This window comes from Nelumbo nucifera, chromosome 2 (genome assembly GCF_055504915.1).
Source record: "Nelumbo nucifera cultivar China Antique chromosome 2, China Antique-T2T, whole genome shotgun sequence".
Taxonomy (NCBI): domain Eukaryota; kingdom Viridiplantae; phylum Streptophyta; class Magnoliopsida; order Proteales; family Nelumbonaceae; genus Nelumbo; species Nelumbo nucifera.
In genome coordinates, this window is record NC_142650.1 from 99,094,547 (window position 1) to 99,115,750 (window position 21,204).

The 21,204-nt window shown below is 39.1% G+C and overlaps 1 protein-coding gene across 2 annotated transcripts; it reads left to right on the forward strand.

Moving 5' to 3' along the window:
- The first annotated feature begins 1,640 nt into the window (after positions 1 to 1,640).
- Positions 1,641 to 20,256, forward strand: LOC104606279 (UDP-glucose 4-epimerase GEPI48). Of its 2 annotated transcripts, XM_010271389.2 has the most exons (10): positions 1,641 to 1,753; positions 1,866 to 2,101; positions 3,792 to 3,841; positions 13,448 to 13,583; positions 13,955 to 14,056; positions 15,128 to 15,355; positions 15,617 to 15,695; positions 18,672 to 18,754; positions 19,165 to 19,256; positions 19,860 to 20,256. In XM_010271389.2, exons 2-10 carry the CDS (start codon positions 1,919 to 1,921, stop codon positions 19,951 to 19,953), a joined length of 1,047 nt encoding a protein of 348 aa, XP_010269691.1. In that variant the 5' UTR covers positions 1,641 to 1,753; positions 1,866 to 1,918; the 3' UTR covers positions 19,954 to 20,256. The 2 variants fall into 2 exon arrangements, with proteins under 2 accessions (XP_010269691.1, XP_010269690.1); XM_010271388.3 differs by lacking the exon at positions 1,641 to 1,753 and having other exon boundaries at positions 1,815 to 2,101.
- The last annotated feature ends 948 nt before the right edge of the window (positions 20,257 to 21,204 follow it).

The following is a 21,204-nucleotide window of genomic DNA, read 5'->3' on the forward strand; positions in this document are numbered from 1 at the left end:
TGTGTCTAAATTTTTCTCTATTTTTTATTTTTGTGATTCTTTGTATTTTCTATTTTTAAAATTTTATTATTTGACTATGACATCATTTCATTTCTAGTTTGACTTTAAATTTGGCATTCCATTTTCATGGTTAATAAAAATACTTCTTACATTACATACTTATTGTTGTTTAGTATAATGAATATACAAATATTAGAGATATCCCAATTATTTTTTTTTGTATTATATATTTTATTTATTTTAAATTTTTATTATTTAATTATGGTATTGTTTATTAACCCATTTGAGCTCAAATGGTTGAATTGCTTACCCACCATTCAGAGGGAAGAAAATGGTTTTGTTTTTAAAGTACTTTTCAAAATATTTATTTTTATATTATTAAAATTAATTAATAGAATTTAATGATGAAAAAAATATATCTTAAATATAAGATTTAATGAAAGATTATATATGAGACTTAATAAGAAAGAATAAGAAAATTGTTTTATTTTCAATTGGTTTTAATTTTATATTCCATTTTCATCATTAATAAAAACATTTCTTATTTATCATACTCATTATTGTTTAATATGTCAAACATACGATGTTAAAAATGTTTCCATTTTTTTAAATTTCTATATTTTTTGCATTTTATCTATTTTAATTTTGAATTTTATTATTTAATTGTGGCAACATGAATTGACTCATCTGGCCCATGGTTTAATTTCTTACTAACGCCTAGATGAAAACACTATTTTTTCTAGGTATATTTTCAAAGTATAAGTTTTTATCTTATTGAAATTATTAATTTATTATGCATGAATTTAACTAATAGAATTTAATGATGAGAAGAAAAAAAAATGTTTTAGATTATATGATTTAATGAGGGTGAATGCAAGTTAATACCTTAAATGTTGAATTTAATGAGAGGGAATTGAATGCATTTAATATCTTAAAATTACTTTTTAACTCATTTAATATCAATAACCAATTACCCTATTTGCCCTCATTTTATATCAGTAAATTTAAATATGAAGGAATAAATTTTATCCTCAAAAAATTTCAAAAATATTCTAGAGGCTATTCATGGATTTTAAAGTAGTATAGATGTATATATAGAGATGTAACTTGGGTGGGTTCAGGTTATGTTTTTGTTATACTTTGAGTGGCCCGGACCGAAGGCCCAAGCCCAAATCAATGTAGAAATTATAATGAACTTAGGCCAACCTGAGCTGCATCATATTATGATATTATATGTATGCTAAAGAATATATTAAATAACATATTTATTCAAAAAATATATAATTTATTAGAGATATAAAAATTGCTAATTGGCATAAGCAAAGTGGGTGCAACTGGGGTTGGTCCGAGTTAGTATTCAACCCGGTCTAAGATGATTGGCCTTTTAAGAAAACACCCCAACTTTTCTCTTTCGTTTTTATTAAAAGCTCTGTCTGGGAGTGGTGGTAATTGGCCAAAAGAAAGGAGCTTTTTTCAACAAAAATCTGATGATGCAAGAAACGTCCTCCCAAACATTTAAAAAGTGCTTAAGAAACACTTTTCCAAAAAGAGAAAAAAAGCAGCTTTTTCATAACCTACACCGCTACACAAATACAACCGTCAACCGTGACATCCAGAAGAAAAGGTCTGATACAACACGTGGCGACTGAACATTTCTACTCACTAACACCAAACAACCACGGATCAGGATTCCCTGCTTCTGATGCTTGATTCGTCCAGCAAACAAGTCCCCAAAAGCGGCAGCCCCAAAGAGGTTAAATTCGTCAAGGCCCCACTGTTCTAGAATATTTTGATGTTTCCGTCTTTGTTTTTTGTTTCGCTTCTTGGCTCTTTCGGTCTCATAATCTCTACTCGGCGTTACTCAGGTCTCATTAGTCTCTTTTGTCTCTCGCTCAACCTCTCGGTATCTCACGCGGCCATGGCGAAGAACATTCTAGTCACCGGCGGTGCCGGCTATATCGGAAGCCACACTGCACTTCAGCTCCTGTTGGGAGGATTCAAAGCTGTCGTCGTCGATAACCTCGACAACTCCTCTGATGTCGCCATTAAGAGAGTTACTGAACTCGCTGGCGAGTTTGGCAAGAATTTGGAGTTTCATCAGGTTCGATATGGATGGAATTCATTCATAAAATGAAGATGTTTCCTCTCTATCCTTGTTGATTTGTTCTACTGGTAGTGGAGTTTTTTTTTTCCTTTTTTTTTTCTGAAATTTAAATAGGTTCTATCTTCTATGTGGTGGATTAATTTGAAATGCGTGTGCATAACTCGTTTATTGTTTAGGCGTGTGATCTTGTATTTCTGTATTGCATTCTGGATATCGTGTTTGCTAAATTACTGTAGCTAACGGTCTTCGTCTTGGTGTACTCAGAAAATATATTAATTGAAACGAGTGGGCTCGGTCTTCAGGGAATAGGAGAGTAGAGTGTGCAGATTTTTTAGCTTAAATTGGTATTGAATTTGGTGTTTTATCTGTATCTGCAGTTCGGTGGTTTATAGTTATAACGCTCTGGAAAGTTTGAGATTAACTTGTGAGCTTATAAGGCATTCGATGTGTCTATATAGTTTACATTCAATAGATAGGTAAATTGAACCGAAAAGTTCGAGAGTAATCTCTCACTTAAATATATAATGCTAGATTCCAATAAGCAAATAGTTCAGGGTTGAATTTACTTGTAGGACCAGATTTTGCTTGGTTTTCTATTCTATGAATTTAACAGGAAAGTCCGCATCATTTTTACTGTCATTTTTTTGTTCTTGGAGTTACATCTGACTTGTCCTTATTACCAGTCCCCCACATGCTCTCCTTTTCTATTTAGAAATAGGAAAATGATTTCTGCCCCCTTACACCTTGTAATTTTATAAATGCAGCACTTGTGCATAATGGAAGGATAAAATACAATTGAATGATCGTATGATCAATGCAGCTAGAGCACTTATGTTTTTTACCTGTATGAGGGCTGAGCTTCTATCAGGCATAGAGACCTAAAATTATTTCTCTTAAGGCTCTATTTTGTTTCAGCACAATTTGGATGGAAAATTTTTCAGGTTGAAATATTTGTGTTATACTATTGCCCCTTTATGATGAAAACTTTGTTTTCCTTTCTATTTACATAGAAACAAATTAGAATGGGTGGAAAACAAAGCTTTTTTCTGTAAAGGGAGCAAAAGTAATGGCTAAAGTATTTCAGTCTGAAAAATATTTTCGTCCATTTTACAAAGAAACAAACACAGCCAAAGGTACAATTAAGAAATGCTCATGGAAGGTAAAAAATTTATGCTGTGTTGACTCTTGACAGATCCATGCCATTGAGCTCTGTTGTATGGAGCAGAGCTGTAAGGCCAGAGTGTTGATCAAACATGGCTAGCCTTACAACTGTATAGATTATTATTATTATTATTTTTTTTTTATCAACACTCTGCTCCATACAACATAGCTGACCTTACAACATGTTGTTTCCTGACAGAACCGTGTCATTCAGCTCTGGACCATTTTACCATTTGTTGACTCAAAATTTTCATGAAGTTCTGGATCTGTGTACAATATGTTCCGGTTTATACAGTCCAAAGTTTGATGGTGTACCTCTCATAACATGTTTGAGTTTTTGAATCATTTTCCTTTTAATTAGTGTTTCCAACTTTTGACGTTGTCCATACTCTTTACATGGTAGAACTTTGTTTTGATGTCTACTTTGGAAGTTTTACTAATTTCTAAAAACTACTTTCATTTATTCCTTTGTATTTAGGTTCATTATGTACAAACCTGAGATTCTAATATCTGTTCCTGTATGCAGATTGACCTTCGGGACAAACCAGCACTAGAAAAAGTTTTTGCTTCAACAAAGTAAGTTATTATTTATTACTGATAAGATCCTTTATGTTTTACTCCTAATAATTTCTTTCGTAACATGTCTCCCTAAAATTAGATGGGTACCCACAGTTTTATGCTCTAATAGCATTATGATTTTAGTTCTGTTGAGTTACAATTTACGAGCTTCCATGAACTCCTTAGTTCACCCCTTTCACGTAACAGTGCATTCACTTTATATATACTGGATACAGAGCAGTGTCTATCAATGCTTTTTCTATGTTTTCATGAATTAAACTTGAACATGATGTTGAACAGGCAATTCACTTTGTTTCTATGCTATTTGGAATTTAAACAGTGTAGCCTATGTATGACTTCAATTTATTATGCTACAACCTTCTTGTTAATAACAAAATGCTCCAAGTATTTATAAAAAAACGAAACAAAATGCTCTAAGAAGTTGAACTTTTAGATTTTTGGAAATATTTTTTCTTTTCATATTCTTGTATAGCAAGTTTTTTCTTTTTTTTTTTTTTTTCAAAATTGGAGCTTCACTTTGTTCAGGTGTGCACCTCACTGTGTGCCTCAAGCTTCGGTGTCCTATTTGCGATTTAGTTGCATTTTTTTCTTTTAAAAACTGTTCTCAGTTGACAAAGATGAAGGTAGTGGCATTCTATGCAAATGTAGGATGCTATTGTCAAAACTTCTGGGTTTTTTTCTGGCTGCCATCTACAGATCCAAAGCTATTTAGGATGCAATTGTTGAGAGGTTCAGGTGGAAACTGGTAGGCTGGAAAAAGAGGGATATCTATGGAAGGGTAGGATTATCTAATACATAATGTTCTATAAAACCTCCAGCTGTATTATATTTTACTATTACTCAACCCCTATGTTGGTGGTGGATACTTTGGTGAAGCTGAGGAGAGATTTTCTATGGGAAGGATTTAAGGAGGAGAAGTTTCATCTGGTTGCATGGAATGAGGTATGCAAACACTGGCTTTTGAATGACATATGTTGTGATGATAGGCCTCTAAAATAATATTCCCTTGTTCAAAACACTGGCTTTTGAAAGTCTAAGGGTTTGGGGAAGGTGGATTGGTGGGAGCAAAAGTCGGTGATGACGGTGGTGGAGGCCAAGGCTGTAAGCACAAGAAGAGGGAAGGAGGGAGGGAATGAACCCCCTATAGTTTTTGTAGCCAATGTGGTATAAGTTATTAGATAAAACTGAGGGTCGTACAAGTATATGCAGTTTACTCTTTTATTAATTCAAATATCTTGAATGACCATCTCCAACTACTTAGTGTGGCACTCTTGATTTAACTGCTTAATGTTCCATAGTTTCAGTCAACTCTTATCATGCATGGTTTGTGATTGTAAGGTTGAAGATTTGAACACTAGGCTGAGATCATGTCAGATGTATATGGGAGATATGCAGCAATAATCTGGTATGTATAATGGCACGTTTCAAGATGGTGCTGAGGATGCTGAGAGGATTTGTTCTTCTAATCCAGATGGTATTTATTATCAGTCTGGAAGTCGTATCTGGTGATGCAAAATTGTCTTAGAGCCAGTTCTGAAAATCAAGCAAAATGTGGCTGTCAGAAAGGAGAATAAAACTGTGGGTACCCATCCAATTTGGAGGATTGTTCTGAAGTACCAGTCCATAGACTGGGGGTTGTTGACTTGGATTGTAGAAGGAATGCTGGTCAAGGGGATTCTGTACAGGTTTTTTGTGTTGAAGAATGAGTTTGTGATGGGCAAGAGTATCATTGCAGTAGACAATTTAAGTGGCAGAAAATTCAGAGATTGATCATATTACTAAAGGCGTTTCTTATCTAAGAGGTGATCTTTGTGGGTTTAGTCCTTGTAAGAAGTTTAAGCAGACTGAGGTTTGAAGAAGATCTCTAAGAGTGGAAGCAAAGCAGTTCCTATTTCAAAGTTACAGGGTGAAAGGGAAGGAAGCTTTAAAAATCAGAGAAACTAATATGGCCATGGTGTTGCTGGTAGGGGAAGAAGCATTGGTGTGGTTTCAGACTTTCATGGAAGATTCTGTTCAGGTGAGTAGGAAGTCTGAATACAAAGATTCAATTGAGGTTAATGGCAGGAGGTATATAGCAGAAAGAAGGGAGAATCCTAAAGGAAGGTACGTGGTGCTTATGGAATTCTTTGGGGAAGGAAAAAAGCAGATGGTCTGCTTCCCTGAAGGTAAGAAGTGGAATGGCTGGGGAGAAGTCTCAGGGATTTTGAAGGACTTCATTACATGGGAGGAAGCTAGAGAAGAAAGTAGAAGGGAGCTAATAGAAGAAACACAGGGGGTTTATGGAGACTCTACAGTGAGGGAGCAGAAGGAACTGCCAGAAGAAGTAACAGAAATGCAGCTCATGGCTCAAGGAGCAAAGGACTGTAGAATGGTTTGCAACATGCACAAGAATGACTGGGAGAAGAAATTTATTGTTACCTTAACAGCCCCACCGAAGGACTGGAAGAGAATTGCTGAAGAGTTACTAAAGAAGCTGAAGTTAAACAGTACTAGTATTTTAACCCCCATTGAGAAGTGTGAGGCCCTTCTAGAGTTAGTAGAAGAGAAAATGGAACTCCAGGCTATGTGTTGTCAATTGGAGTCTGATGAGTTACCGCTCACCTCGGAAGCCCCTTCGAGGGTGGCTTAACCTCCTGAAACAGAAGATGAAGGGAGAGAAGAGAGGGGAAGGTAGGAAGAAGAATGACTCAGAGAGAGAGAGAGGTAAAGAGATATTCATTCACACTGTTTATTACATGATCAGGGCCTTATATAGCTGGCCTACATGTGTGCAATCATGGAGAGAATATCTTTTGGTGGCAGTGTAACTAACTCTGGAGGCTCTGCCGCGTGTCACACTATCCTTTCTGTCTTCTAGTGAAATGCTGATTGGTGGTGGTCTGCTCCACTCCCATAGTTGGGTTCGGAGGGAGTGTTTGGGTTCCAACAATTCCTCCCCCCTTAGCATTGACCTTGGCCTCAAGGTCTAGATTCGGAAACCTCTCGTTCAGCCTTAGATAAGGTTCCCAAGTGGCGTCATCTGGAGGAAGCCCAGCCCATTCTACCTTGGCTTCTGGCACAACCTGACCACCTCGTCGAACCCAATAGAAATCCACAATTCTGATAGGCTCTGTGTCAATGTCCCCTTCAGTGAATTGGGGCAAGTTGGATGAGACAGGAATTTGATTTCCCACCGCCTTCTTAAGAAGTGAGATGTGAAACACCGGATGAAGCTTTGAGGTTGTAGGGAGGTCCAACCGGTAAGCAACAAGGCCCACTCTCTCCAGAACCTTATAAGGCCCATAATACCTAGGCGCTAGCTTGTGCCAAGCATGTCTTACTACTGAGATCTGGCGGTAAGGTTGGAGCTTAAGGTAAACAAAAGCACCCTCTTGAAATTCTAATGGGCGGTGGTGAGAGTCATAGCGGGCCTTCATTCGCTGTTGGGCTTTTGTCAAGTTGGACTTAAGCAATTTAAGAATCTCGTCTCTCGCAAGTAGACGGGTCTCTACTTCTGCCACCTTGGATGACCCATATTCATAAGGTAATATGGGAGGGGGTTCTCTGCCATATAGAGCTTTGAAGGGTGTCATTCCAGCAGCTGACTGATAAGTCGAATTGTACACTGTCGAGGCTTCTCCCCTATGAAGCATCTAAGGTAGGCTTCCAAGCATCGATTAAGAACTTCAATCTGTCCATCAGTCTGCGGGGAGACAATGGATCCTGGGTGTAAGGAAGGCAGGGTCACGGTCTGAGACAATGGATCTTGGGGTTCCATGCAGCTTGGCGACGTCCCGTATGAAGATGTCATCCACCATGGCTGCGGTGTAAGGGTGAGGTAATGCAGAGAAATGGCTGTACTTGGTGAGACAGTCAACCACTACCATGATAACCTCCTTTCCTGTAGAACGAGGAAGACCCGTGATGAAGTCCATGGAGAGGTCTTCCCACCCTTGCTCTGGAATCTTGAGGGGTTGTAGAAGGCCAGCGGGAGACTGTGAGGAGTATTTCTGCTGTTGGCAGGTTTGGCATTCGGATACATAGTGCAATACATCCTTACGCATTCCTACCCAATGATAGTGGCTGCTGAGCCTCTTTAGGGTCCGTAGCACCCCTGAGTGTCCCCCCAACGCGGAGTCATGAAACAACCTTAGCAGTTCAGCTTTGTGGGCTGAATTCTAGGCAACAACAAACCGGCCCCTAAAGAAAAGATCAGGCCCCACAATTTGGTAACCTGCAACTTGGGAAGGGTCATGACTCCACTTATCTCTAATGTCCTGCAGCTGCGGATCAGACCTGGCTTCTTGCCGTATAGCTTCAAACAAGGGAAAACTGGGCTGAGAGCAGGTCAGATGGGCTAACTCTTCCACTCATGACAAGGCATCAACTACTCTGTTTGCGGGCCCAGGCTTATATTCTATGAGGTAGTCAAAGCCCATCAGTTTACTAAGCCATTATTGCTGCTCCAGGGTGTGCACCCTTTGCTCTGCTATGTACTTCAAACTTTGTTGGTCTGTCCTTATAACAAATTGGCGTCCCAATAGGTATGCACGCCACTTTTGCACTGCCATTACCACAACCATCATTTCTTTGACATAGGTGGATTGACTTTGGTGAGCTGTTGAGAGAGCCTTGTTGAAATAAGCAATGGGCTGCCCTTTCTGCATCAAGACGGCCCCTACTCCTACACCCGATGCATCACATTCTATTTCAAAGGGCTGAGAGGTCTGGAAGAGTGAGGACTGGAGGGCTAGAAACTGCTATCTTCAAGTCTTCAAAAGCCTGCTGGGCATCATCAGCCCAACCGAAGGAATCCTTCTTTAATAGACGCGTTAGAGGGGCGGCCATAAGCCCATACCCCTTAATGAAGCGCCTATAATATCCGGTAAGCCCAAGAAAGCTCCTTAGAGCCTTTATAGTAGTGGGCTTGGGCCACTTCTGGATGGTGTCTACCTTTTCTGGGTCTGCCATGACCCGCCGTGTTGCAACCACATGGCCTAAGTATTGAACTTGTCCTTGTCCAAAGGAACACTTTGTCATTTTGGCATGTAACTGGTGCCCCCTTAGAGTTGTGAGGTTGAGTTTCAGATGTTCCATATGTGTGTCCCAATCCCTGCTGTATACCAGAATGTCATCGAAAAACACCAGAATAAATCGCCTTAGGAATGGCCCGAAAGGTGGAGGGGCGTTGGTGAGTCCAAAAGGCATAACCAAAAACTCATAATGGCCATTGTGGGTCCTAAAGGCCGTCTCGTGGATGTCAGCCTGGTGGACCCGAATCTGATGATACTCGAACCGCAGGTCTAATTTGGAGAACACTCGTGCCTCTCCTAACTCGTCCAGCAGTTCATCAATGAGGGGTATAGGAAACTTGTCCTTTACTGTAATCTGATTCAAGGCCCGGTAATCTACGCAAAAGTGCCAACTACCATCCTTCTTCTTCACTAAGAGTACAGGGGATGAAAAAGGGCTAGTGCTGGTTTGTATATGCCCTTTTTCCAATAGCTCTCTCACAGCCTTCTCAATTTCCAGCTTCTGGAAGTAAGGGTATGTATATGGCCTCACATTGGCCGATTTAGAACTTGGTAAGAGAGGTATCTGATGATCATGACCCCGGGGTGGAGGTAATTGGTTCGACTCCTTGAATACGTCACCAAACTAATCGAGTATCGATCGTAAGGCCTCGTGTTGGGCTCCTGTGGGGTGGACACAGCCCTGGTTGTCCAGAATTGGGACTGTGGGCCGAATGCCTAAGTGCATAAATAAGGGTTGTCCAACATCTTTGGAGGCCCGTATCATGGAGGCTAAAGTGTCACCTTGGGGACTAGGGGGCCGCACCCCTTGTGAATGACAAGTCTGGCCATCCTGGTGAAAATCCATTGTCATTTTGTTCCAATCACAAAGTGCAGGACCTAGGCCACGCAACCAATGAACCCCCAAAATAATATCAGCCCCCGAGAAATCCAATGGGTGGAGATCCACCACGAAATTATGGCCCTGTATGAGGATGTTTTCCTTCTTACATAGACCATTACATGACATCTGACTCCCATTAGCCACATGGATCGAAAAGAGAGGAGTGGGTTGTATAGTCATACCTAGTTGCTTTGCCAAATGGCAAGTGATGAAATTCAAGGTAGAGCCACTGTCAATCAAAATCATCACGGTCCGACCAACCAATCTTCCCTTTACTCACATGGACTGAAGAGAGTTGAGGGCCATGAGAGCGTGTAAGGAGATCTCGGCCCCGTCAGGTTCTGGTCCGTCTGGAATCAGTTCACAGTCATTTAAGTGCTCTGGTTCTGTCTCCTCCGGCTCTTCCTCTGTTTGTAGGAGAAACATCCGCTGGACCCGACATTTATGGCCTGGTCCAAACTTGTCATCACAATTATAACAAAGGCCTTTCTCGCGTCGGGCCTGCATCTCGGCCCATGAGAGACGTTTGAAGGGCATAGTGGGCCTGGGCAAGATGGGCTTCTGATGATCCCCAACCTGTTTCATGGGCTGTTGATCGACCCGTGGAGGAGTCCTCACATTCGGGTAGGTCGGCTTGCTGGCTCTGCGTAGGTTGTCGATTTTTTCTTCTAGTAGGCGAGCCAATCCCACCGCAGCCATGACTGTCGCCGGGCGGGGAGCCCTCACCTCCAGGCGGATATCCTCTCTGAGGCCTCCCACAAAACATCCCACTAAGGCCTTCTCCGGCCAGCCATGTACCCTGGTCGCCATTCGCTCGAACTCGAGCTGGTACTCTGCTACCGTTCCAGTCTGCTTCAACCGAGTGATAAGCTCGTCGTAGTCCACGAACGTCGTCGGTCCAAAACGGATGCACAGAGCTTCAGTGAACTCTGCCCAAGTTACTTGGGGATGATTTTGGCGATACCACTGGAGCCATAGAATCGCATCTCCTTCTAGATGAATGGAAGCGATGGAGACACGCTGGTGTGCAGGTGTTTCGTGGTATTCGAAAAGTCTTTCTGCTCTGAAGATCCAAGGAATGGGATCTCCACCGAAATAGTTGGGAAAGTTGATCTTAGTGACTTTTCCGGTGGGGTAATACCCTGTTCTTTGGCTGCTGGAAGCAGAGGCTTCCGCTCCTGCTGGGTGACTGGTCTTGCCGGATTGTTGCTGAGAGGCGAAGCTTGAGACGACCACTTTGAGTTCCCTGAGTTCGTTCAACACCTGGTGGAATCCAACCTCAAGCTGGTCGACCCTATCATCCATGGTAGAGGAACGTGTCTGTGGCATCATGAAGCCTGTGATCTGGATAGCCTGGCTCTGATACCAATTGATGAGTTACCGCTCACCTCGGAAGCCCCTTCGAGGGTGGCTTAACCTCCTGAAACAGAAGATGAAGGGAGAGAAGAGAGGGGAAGGTAGGAAGAAGAATGACTCAGAGAGAGAGAGGTAAAGAGATATTCATTTACACTGTTTATTACATGATCAGGGCCTTATATAGCTGGCCTACATGTGTGCAATCATGGAGAGAATATCTTCTGGTGGCAGTGTAACTAACTCTGGAAGGTTCTGAGTGTAACTAACTCTGGAGGCTCTGTCGCGTGTCACACTACCCTTTCTGTCTTCTAGTGAAATGCTGATTGGTGGTGGTCTACTCCACTCCCATAGTTGGGTTCGGAGGGAGTGTTTGGGTTCCAACAGAGTCAGCCTCTGTGACTTTTTCAAAATGGACTCCTCATTCTAACTCTAAGGATCTGTATGAGAAAAATGCCAGAATCTTCTGAGAGAAAGAAAGGAGCAAACGACAAATTATGGAGTGTGTAATGACTAGGGTTATACACTGGCTACAAACGTTGGAACTATTCAAAATTTTCACATTTGATGATATTTGGAGGAATTGGCCTTTAGTGGCTTCTAGCTCAGTGCAGAAGGTTAAGGCAAGGCTTGGACACCTCCCATTGAAGGATTTCTGAAACTAAACTTAGATGGGAGTAGTCAAGGCAACCTAGGCCCAGCTGGAATAGGAGGGGTCATCAGAGACAAGGAAATTTAAGAGCACTCTTCTCAAAACCGGTGGGGAATGGAGACTCCTTAAAGGAAGAATGTACGCAGCCCTACAAGGCGTAAAGATTGCGAGTTAGGATTGGAAAATTTGGTGATAGAAGGGGACTCCAAGGTGGTGGTGGGTTGGCTAAAAAACCCAGGTTCAGTGTTTTGAGCTTACAGAAATGAAATGAAGAAATTCAAATGGATAACTCAGCAGATGGATGTAACTATACAATGGGTGGGGAGGGAGGCAAATGCTTTTGCTGATTCTCTAGCTAAACAGGGAGTAACTAGGGATCAGTTGTACTGGGGCCACTTGTAACCTGATGTTTCTGTATTAATGAGTGAGGCTGCACCTCACGCCTCATATTGGGATGCTTGTAAGAGACTCTTTATCATTTGTTTCTAATGAAATCAATTGAACTTTTATCTATAAAAAAAAAAGTGTTTATAGGAGAAAGCCATTGAATAATACTCCTTGACTAATTAAAATAGCTGAGAAAATTACCAAAGGTTAGAAAGATTAGATCATTTCTTCCTCTGTTATACCTTCAAATGGTACTGCTAATAGAGATACTTTGTTTAGGGAAGTATGTTAAAGGCTGGAGATGGTTGTAGAAATGGACAAGAATAGCAATGCATACTTCGTTTTCTCCTGCTAAAGATTTAAAGGTGGTCTCTCAGGAGTTCACTAGAAAGCTTCTCTCGTAAGTTGAAATGAAGAACTTGGCCTGTTGAGTGTTGACTTTGGTGATATACCAGTTTGAAATATAAAATGATGTGTATGGTAAGGTGAGGGAGGCCATGGGAATTGAGGTGGATTCTGGAATTGATTTGGTATTAATTTATCAAGTGCATAAGGTAGACAGGAAAGTGCATCTTAATAGTATGATTGATATAGAAGTTGAGGTGGGAAAGAAATTAGGGCTATTCTCCTTAGGAGGTGAGGAACACACTAGAGAAGTGTCAATGGAATTAGAAGAGAGAATAGAAATTGTTAAAACTGCTATAACAGGGTAAACCAAGTAGGTTAGAGAGAGTCTTTTTAAGGAGATGGAAAGGAGAAAGGGTGGAGTTTGATGAAGTGTACAGGGATGGTTTGAAGTTTTAATGACATTAAATTGTAGAAAACGAATGTTGGGTGGTGTTTTGATTTGTCTCGGAGAAAAGTTATGGTTGTGATGGAGTTTGAGGGCTAATTTGTGCTTTTGGTTGAGGAGTAGGTCTGTGGGTGGTTATCTTTTGTTGGTATTAGTATATTGGCAGGGGAGAATTAGGGATTTCTTCTTTACCTTTTTATAATTTTTGTAGGTTCTTATTGTGTGGTTATTTGTTCATGTTACCTTTTCCATTTCTTCTTAATTCATTTTCTTTTTATTATAAGGAAATGGTGTACATGACAAGGAATTTATATTTCTGAAAGTTTGAGAACTTTCTTATCATATAGTTGGGACAAGGCTTGGATGATGATGATGAATACTTTCTTATAAGGATTAAGCAATCAACTTCATGCTCTATCTGAAATTAGATTTGCTTCCTTTTTGTGTTATATGTTCTCTTGATAAACTTTGTACTATGTTAACTACTCTAAATTTTAGTTTTTCCATTCCTATCTGTTTGCAGTTTTGATGCCGTTATTCATTTTGCTGGATTGAAAGCCGTTGGTGAAAGTGTGCAGAAACCTCTTCTTTATTATAATAACAACCTTATTGGCACAATAAATCTCTTAGAAGTCATGGCTGCCCATGGGTGTAGAAAGGTACTCTCTCTCTCTCTCTCTCTCTCTCTTAAGTATGAGAGATTTGAGAAGTTCAGCTAGGACTTATCCTAACTATCAAATCAATATTCAATCCTTAATAAATAATGCCTGGTTTTTAGAAGAAAGAAAATAGAATAAAAAAAGGTAAAGTGGGACTATCTCAGCTGTGAATTTTCTGAGCAGAATCCAAAGACACCATTTCTGCACCTGGCATCTCCTAGCCATAGGTTATGGCAGTCTGATGTTCGAGAAGAATGATTTCTGTGAAATTGGATTTTAAGGAAATAATTGTCATGATATTGAGTTTAAATCTTGCTACACATGTAATGTACATTTGTCTTTGTACTGATATTCAATTTCATGAAATACAGCTTGTTTTTTCTTCATCAGCTACTGTTTATGGATGGCCAAAAGAGGTGCCATGTACAGAAGAGTTTCCCCTATGTGCAGTGAACCCATATGGACGAACCAAGGTATTTTTTGCAACAACTCATTTCCCAATTGTCTTTTTATCCATTCAATTGTGTCCAGTGCTTTCAGAGGCATTTTGATGTAGTCAAGCCCGCAAGCTATAAAGCCTTCATATACAGGCCCAAATGCAAAGGTCCTTGCTAACTTGGTTTGTGAATCAGGCCACTGATTTCATAATAGCTGACCTTAGCCTCTTAAAAATAATCTGGAAAACGAATATTATAAGGAATCATTTTATAGATGTTTTGCCTTCAAGCTAGGGTTTTGCCCCAAAACATTATCTACTCATACTCATTTTTGGAATTAATAAGTGCTTGCCAAATTCTGCTCCACAAAGGACTCCAATATTCAATCCTGGGTTTGGTTCAATATCATTTCCGAGGTGTTTTTGGGTAGTGCCATTGTATCCATTATTTTTCCTTATTTCTCTAGTTTTATCCTTTATTGTTCTCTGCTATTTGTTTTTCCGTCTTGGTGAAACCACCATTAAAGCTTATTTAGATTGAAAGTTTAGCAACATGAGGAGTGAATGCCTTGAAATTCATGTCCGTGTTGGGACCTTGCCTGAGGTTCTGTGCCAGCATCACATTCAAATCCTAAACCTTGAGTCTGGAAGGCACAAGCTTGAAGAATCAGATGCTGATGATGTGTGAAATGATCATATCAAATGGCTTTAAATGAACAGGAATTCAGAAAAGTTAAAATTTGATAAATTTTCATTTTTCTCAAACTCAACCAGGATTGATGTTTGTTCAACTTATATTCTCAAGGAACACACAAATTTGGCATTATTGAAATAGATGAACAAGGAAAAATATAATTTTATTGTGTCTTTATGCATAAGAGAAAGGGTTTGCAGTTTGTTGGCGGGATTTATTGTTTCACTATTTGGGCAAATTTATTGTCTTAACTGATATCACTCATTGTTGTTTCGTATACTTGGATAGTGCCTTCCCTATGCAGCTATTCTTTTCTATCTTTTCCTTACAAACATTTTCTGTACCTTGTTTTTGAACTTTGAACTTGATATCTTCCACTTATTATAACAAATCTGATGATTTTGATTCTTGCAGCTGTTCATTGAGGAGATTTGCCGTGACATCTACCGGTCTGACTCTGAGTGGAGCATTATATTGCTCAGATATTTCAATCCAGTTGGAGCTCATTCTAGTGGCTATATTGGTGAGGATCCACGTGGAATTCCAAACAATCTTATGCCTTTTGTACAGCAAGTTGCTGTAGGCAGGCGACCAGCACTAACAGTATTTGGAAATGACTACAAAACCAAGGATGGCACTGGGGTATGCTTTTTGTATTCAACATTTTGTTTTTTGGTTTATATATTCTTGTTTAATTGAATTTTACCAAAAATTAGTCTTCAAATGTGTAAGAACTGTTTCCTATGATCATCTCTTGCTACTTTGAAATTTTTTTCTGTTCCCTGGCAGCCATGTTTAGAAACCAAGATAGCAATCAATAATTACTTTTAAATTTGTTTCTTTTTATTAGTTTTTTACTTTCAGTAGAAAGTATGTCATGTTGATATTCTTGTTTCCTTCCAGGTTCGTGATTATATTCATGTTGTTGACTTGGCTGATGGGCACATTGCTGCATTGCGCAAGTTATTTGACTGTAAATTAGGTGTGCTAATAATGACCTTTGTGCTTTCTTGATATTTCTTTTATATGGATGAATAATTCCTTATTGTTACATTAGTTAAACTCGTTTCATGGCCTCCATTTTACTGTAGTAAGAATTGAAACAAGAAAAAGAGAAACAAAATATGGTATAAATGTAATTATGTATTGTAAATTAGGCTTAAGAGGTAGTTTCATGAATAATTGCCATGGATGTGAGCCCTTCAAGGAATTCTGGAATGCAATACTTTTTTATTTTATCAGTAACAAGAAGCTTTATTAAATAATAAAATTTGTGGAACTTAAAGTACAAGAAAGGGGAGGTAAACTATATTAACTCCTCCACATCAAGGAACAAAGAAGAAAGCTAAAAATTAGCCCAAAACATAGATTCCTTAAGCGCCCCTTGCTTGGCTAACCCATCAGCCATTGAGTTAGTGCTTCTCTTCACCCAAGTGTCCTTCACCTCAATATCCCTACTCAGCCATTTAAATTTTTTTCTTTTCATTTTTGTAGCTCCACAAACCATTGTTGTCTTCCTTCAGCCACCTAATCACCACTTTCGAGTCCCCTTCAATGACCAAGCATCGAATGTTTAATTCTCTTGCTCTTTGGATTCCTTCCAGAACTGTTAGAATCTCAGCCCTAAGAGAGTCACCCTCTCCAATTGGGCCTGAGAAAATAGCATTAATAATCTCAACCTCATTCCTGAACACTCCCCCAATCCCACAAGTCATTTGTGTTTATTCTTAACATGAAAGTTTACCAACAAAAACTACCAACCCGAGGAGGAATGGGTTTGCTCCAAATCTCTTTAACAGGGAAGGACAACCCAAAGGGAGTAGGAGGTTGGACCAAAGTCTCAAAAAGCAACGCACAAGTAAAGGAACCAAAGGAGGAGGGGGTCCAAATTCTAGAGTCATCCTTACTCGGGTCCAGTAAAACATTTTCAATGATGTCTAGCAAAGACAAAATATAACCCATGTTTGTATCCCTGATTGTTCTTCTCAACCCTAGATTCCACCCAAAGCCGGAATTAGATTCAGAAGGAACTAAGAAAGAAGAAATGGGTTCATTTTTCAAATTTGACAAAGCATACGAGGGAAATTGGTCCATCAGGGATGAATCCCCAACCCCAGGCTGCTCCCAAAATTTTATAAGATTACCTGAGTTCAAATCATACCTTATCCAAGGGGAGAAAACCAAAAGCACATCATGAGTGGCTTTCCAAGGGGAAGCAGCTATAGCCCTTGCCAAGATTCTTGGATCCCGGCCATTGTCTTCCAGCCCATGTATGCTAGCCACAATCTTCGTCCATAATTTGTCCCTTTACATTGGAAACCTCCACAACTATTTCCCCAACAATGCCATATTTCTTTTCCTAATATTACCAATCCCAAGCCATCCTAGCTTCTTCTAGTTATCACCTCCCAATTCACCCTGTTATCTTTCTTCTCCTCTCCTGGTTCCCACAAGAAATCCCTCATTAACTTTTCCACCCTATTTGAGACCTTTGTGGGAATCTTAAACACCAACAAAAAGTAAACAGGAAGGTTAGCTAGGGTAGACCTAATCAAAGTGATTCTCCCCCCTAATGAGAGAGAAATTTTCCTCCAGGAAGCAAGCCTTTTCTCAAATCTGAGATTAACCTAGCCTTGTGATGAGAGAAGTATAGAAAGATACAATTACACTTAACTGTCTTTGTAGAAAGAATTCATATTAAACTTAGCCCAACTATGACCTAAAAAATTACAAATCATCTTGTCATTTTATTCGTGATAACTGAAACCTTTTAAAATTGAGGTTCCAACAGAGATGATGGCAGGATGCTGGAGTGTCCCAATTCCCAAAGGCTAGGAGTCTACATAGCCCTGCAAATATGTTTCTTCCAATTTAAACCCTTTAAACCAAACTACAACCCACTCAGTATCCCTTGTTCATACTTGGTTGACCACTGGAAATCATCTCACTAGATCCCTACATTACTGAAATCATTTTCTTCCTTTTTTCAGTTTTATCTGCTGGTTATCTTGTCTATTATCACCATAAATGGTTAGTTGAGGCATAGCTTTATCATCCCTTTGTGGTTTTTTTTTTTGGATCAATCATCCCCTTATACTTTGTGCATAGGTATAGTATATATAAAATCTTGATCATTTTGCACTTCATGTTAAGTTTTTAAAGCAAATAGCCCTACTAAGTTATTATGATTTAGGATTATTAGAATATATATAGATACAAACAACTATTGCATTTTGCCTTGGGTCTTCCATACATATCCAACTATTCTTTTTGCCACCTGAAGCTTACGGGTGGTTTGGAACAAAAAACGACAACTTCCAAAACAGAAAAGATTGGATTTATTAAAGAAGATTTTGTGGTGGATTGTAAATCTCTGTAAATGTATCAATTAAAAGAGACTAGAGTACCTAGTTAGAAATCTAACTACTTCACAGCAGCTCTTACATGTCAAGTGCTAAACCTCTCATGTATCTTCTTTTTTTTTTCCGGATCAATAACTGTGAAATTTCATTAAAATGAAGCAATAAGGAATTAGTAAAATTAATAATTACAACCAAAGAGAGATAAACTCTCCTATTTCTCCCCAAATAACACCACTAATTTTACAATTGTGCCCAAAGTAATTCCCTATTATCTCATGTATCTTCTAAAAATACTAGAAAATGGGAAGCAAGATATAATGCTGCTTCTTTTGCCACAAAATAATTCCTAAAACATGCAATACTTGTGGCTTTATCAATTACTTAGAAATCCTATCACATACAAAAGTTGCCATTTAATTTTATATTCCGTCTTGTTAATTAAGATCATTATTCCTGAAGTTAATTAATCTTATATTTGATGCTATACTTTCATTAAATTGTGATTCAAGTTGAATCAATATCTTGTATGAGCTCCCTATTAGTTGGTGGCTTGTATCAAAAATGATTCTGATCAATTTTTGATTTTGCATCTGCAGGCTGTGAAGTGTACAACTTAGGAACTGGAAAAGGAACCTCAGTCCTGGAAATGGTTGCTGCATTTGAGAAGGCTTCTGGAAAGGTAACTTCAAAAAGAAAGAAACTCCAAGTTTTTAATAACTCTGCCAGTTCTTGGTGGGATCTGCATTTTCTGAGATCACATCTGTTAGCTTAAAATATATATTAGTGATGTTGGATAAACATTTTGAAATAGAAAATTACATTATGTTCCAATTAATTAGTTTGGAATCTCTGTTTAGGGGCGAAAATAAAATAAAATAACTTGTGGATTTAATGGGCCTGCTGGATTGGGTGGGTACATGTCCGAGGCCCTCCTTTTGTCATGCTATACTGCTGTGTTTTGTGTGATGCTGTACATTTCTCCCTCCTTGTTTGACTAACTTTACCCGTAGATGAATAAATTCCTGTCATGGAGATGACTTGAGTTTCTTTCTCCTTGGTTTCTAATGAAAGATTTTTTTCTTGTCTCAGAAAATCCCTCTGGTTATGGCTGGGCGGCGACCTGGTGATGCTGAGATTGTTTATGCGTCAACTGAAAAAGCAGAGCGTGAACTTAACTGGAAGTAAGTGACCTAACATTCAGATAAACAATTTCCAATAAAAAAAAAACAAATGTTCAGATAAACAAAATTGTCTTGACTTGTGAAAAAACTGCAAAATACTGACATTGTAGATTTGAGGAACAGTTTATATTCAATTGTTCTGAGTTTAAGTGATTCACAATCATCCTGAAGATTGTTGGACCTTTGATTGGATATTGCTAATTGTGGGGTCTATTTGATGGGGCATAGGCACACAGCCCCCTAATCAAGCTCTACAGTGAATCATATCCTATGAAAGGGTGAAAATTGGTGTGCTAAAGAAAAATGAATGGTTTATCAAAAATAAAGAAGCAAAATAAATGAGGAAAATACGTGCACTAGGCAGTTTAGTTTATGTAACTCTGGCTTTTCGGGGCAATGTTACATCAGGTCACACCCATTGGTTGAACAGTCCAGATTGGTTTTGCTGGGGCACATGTACATGTTCCTTGTTCTTGTAGTTGGGGTTTGCGGACTTCAGGATGATATATTTCCTATTCCATATACATGCAGATGTTTATTTCAGTGGAACATTTTTTCTTCCCGTTTCTGTATTCTAATTTTGATTAACCAATTGCCTTGCAGAGCAAAATATGGGATTGAAGAGATGTGTAGGGATCAATGGAACTGGGCGAGCAAGAATCCTTATGGCTATGGTTCACCTGATTCCACTAGTTGATCATAAAAGGGTATAATCTAGTTTCTTTTAATCTAGATCTTGTCCATATCCTGCTCTTTTCTATGCTCCTTTATTTGTGATTTTATAAGGAATGATATTACAGATGACCTCTGTTCCAGTGTGTGGTGGGAGTGAATGAATTTATCCACCCTCTTGTGTGCACCAAAGAGAGTTTGTAATGCAGAACTTTGAGGCTTTTCCTGAATGGCCTCTGTTCCAGTGATGGTGGGAGTAAATGAGCTTACCCACACTGACATTATTATACGAGTTAAATGTTATGTGAAGGTTCATGAGATTTAGATATCATGAAAACTGTCAGTGGTTAACATTGGAACCAATACGACACATAGAAGGCATAAAATTTAAGTAACAAGGTTTTAACGATTTATGCCTAACTGTGTAATTCGTCAATTCGACAATATAACGGTATAACCACAAAAAGTTTCTACAGTATAACCCCAAGGCTTATGTTGGGTTTTGATAGAGATTAAGAGAGAAATGGAAAGTTGGGGGAAATTCTCAAGGAAAGTTGTAAAATTCCCCAGGAACATTCCCGCAACTTCTTCTTCCTAGCCCCCCCCCCCCCCCCCCCCCAAAAAAAAAAAAAGAGAAAAATCTGAAATTCATTTTCTAGCAAACCAAAAACAGCCTTAAATTCCAACTAATTTTATCACCAAAAATACTCCTATTTGGCTATATAGACGACCTACGGTTGTCAAGTTCGATAAAGTCTGGCCCTCCTGTGCCAGGGGTTCTGCTGACTTCTGCATCCAAACCCGGAAACTGGTAGTTAGAATGATTCTGTTTCCGGGTCAAAGAACAGGTTCATGATTTGAATACGCATTAGTTCCTTTTTTATGTTTTTCAGATATCATGACAATAGTGTAGGTAAATTGTAGGTTATCGTGTTCGGGTTATTTAACATCTTCTCAAATTTAGTGGAGTGCATTTGGACCATCACAGGCACGCATGTGCCAAGTCATGTTGGGCTGGGTTGGCGCGTACGTTCAGGGTCCTTGTCTTACTTTTATTTATTTTCTTTTTTCTTTTAAAGCTTTAACATTTTAACCAAGTATCTATTTTCCTAACATCTCGTGTAACCGCTCCACTCTCCTACCAATGTTAGTGGGAGATGTTGCTGTTTTTAAGTGCACCGAAAGTTGTCTGAGGTTGGTTTTTGCTCTTTCCTACTATTGGTTTTTTCCCTCTCTTTGTTAAACATATTGGGCATACATAATAATCTGGTTCGCT